The 834-nt window shown below is 35.9% G+C and overlaps 1 protein-coding gene across 2 annotated transcripts in view; it reads left to right on the top strand.

The window, feature by feature from the left end:
* The window catches only part of Sppl2a (signal peptide peptidase like 2A), a 40,172-nt gene that overhangs the window by 8,123 nt on the left and 31,215 nt on the right, over positions 1 to 834 (top strand). For both annotated transcript variants that reach the window (XM_005364422.1, XM_013352712.1), the window contains exon 6: positions 631 to 782. In XM_005364422.1, the coding sequence (XP_005364479.1) occupies positions 631 to 782 (152 nt within the window). The remainder of the gene's footprint in view (positions 1 to 630; positions 783 to 834) is intronic.

The raw sequence follows: 834 nt of genomic DNA, 5'->3' as shown, positions 1-834 counted from the left end.
TCTCTGTGAGTTCGAGGCCAGCCTGGTCTACCAAGGGAGTTCCAGGACAAGCTCCAAAGCTACAGAGAAACCCTGTCTCGAAAAACCAAAAAAAACAAAAAAAAAACAAAAAAAAAACAAAGGCAGGACTGGACTGGAGCTGGTAATTTAACAGTTATTCTTAGTGCATTAACGAGCACAGGACAGACATGTAGTAAATGCTGAGTTTGCTCATAGGAGAATTTAGTGTTTATACTTGAAAAAAACTTATTTAGAAAGACTTTACTGTATGTAGGTAGGTAATATTGTTTATAAGTTTATATCTTAAAACACATTATGTCAACATAAATATCTCTCCAAACTTGGTTGTACGAACATCCACAAACATTAATTTATTAATATAATAAATGTAGTATGTTATAACAGGTTTTTTTATTAAAAAAATCTTATTTCAAAGTTGTGTAATGACAGATTATATCTGGAGAGTGGGAATATAGGCTATTTTAGTTCCTACATTAAATATTTCCTTTTGGTACTTTTTTTTAAAAAGTGCATTACTTTTGTACTTAAACTTAGAATTGGTGTTAGAGAGGGATCTTTACAAAAATAAGTGGTAAGGACTTGCTGAGGTTTCTGTGTGTGTTTATGCAGGGAGAACATGAAGGCAGTGACAGATGCGGAAGATAAAGAGATGCGGAGAAAGAAGGAAGAGTATTTGACTTTCAGCCCCCTCACAGTTGTCCTGTTTGTGGTCATCTGCTGTGTGATGATCGTCCTGCTCTATTTCTTCTACAGGTGGCTTGGTAAGACACTGGGTCTTAGGACTCAGCCAGGAAAGGCTAGGCTCACCAAAAA

This window comes from Microtus ochrogaster (assembly GCF_000317375.1).
Source record: "Microtus ochrogaster isolate Prairie Vole_2 chromosome 14 unlocalized genomic scaffold, MicOch1.0 chr14_random_1, whole genome shotgun sequence".
Taxonomy (NCBI): Eukaryota; Metazoa; Chordata; class Mammalia; order Rodentia; family Cricetidae; genus Microtus; species Microtus ochrogaster.
The sequence above is the reverse complement of the archived record's forward strand: the minus strand, read 5'-3'. Positions and strand labels throughout refer to the sequence as shown.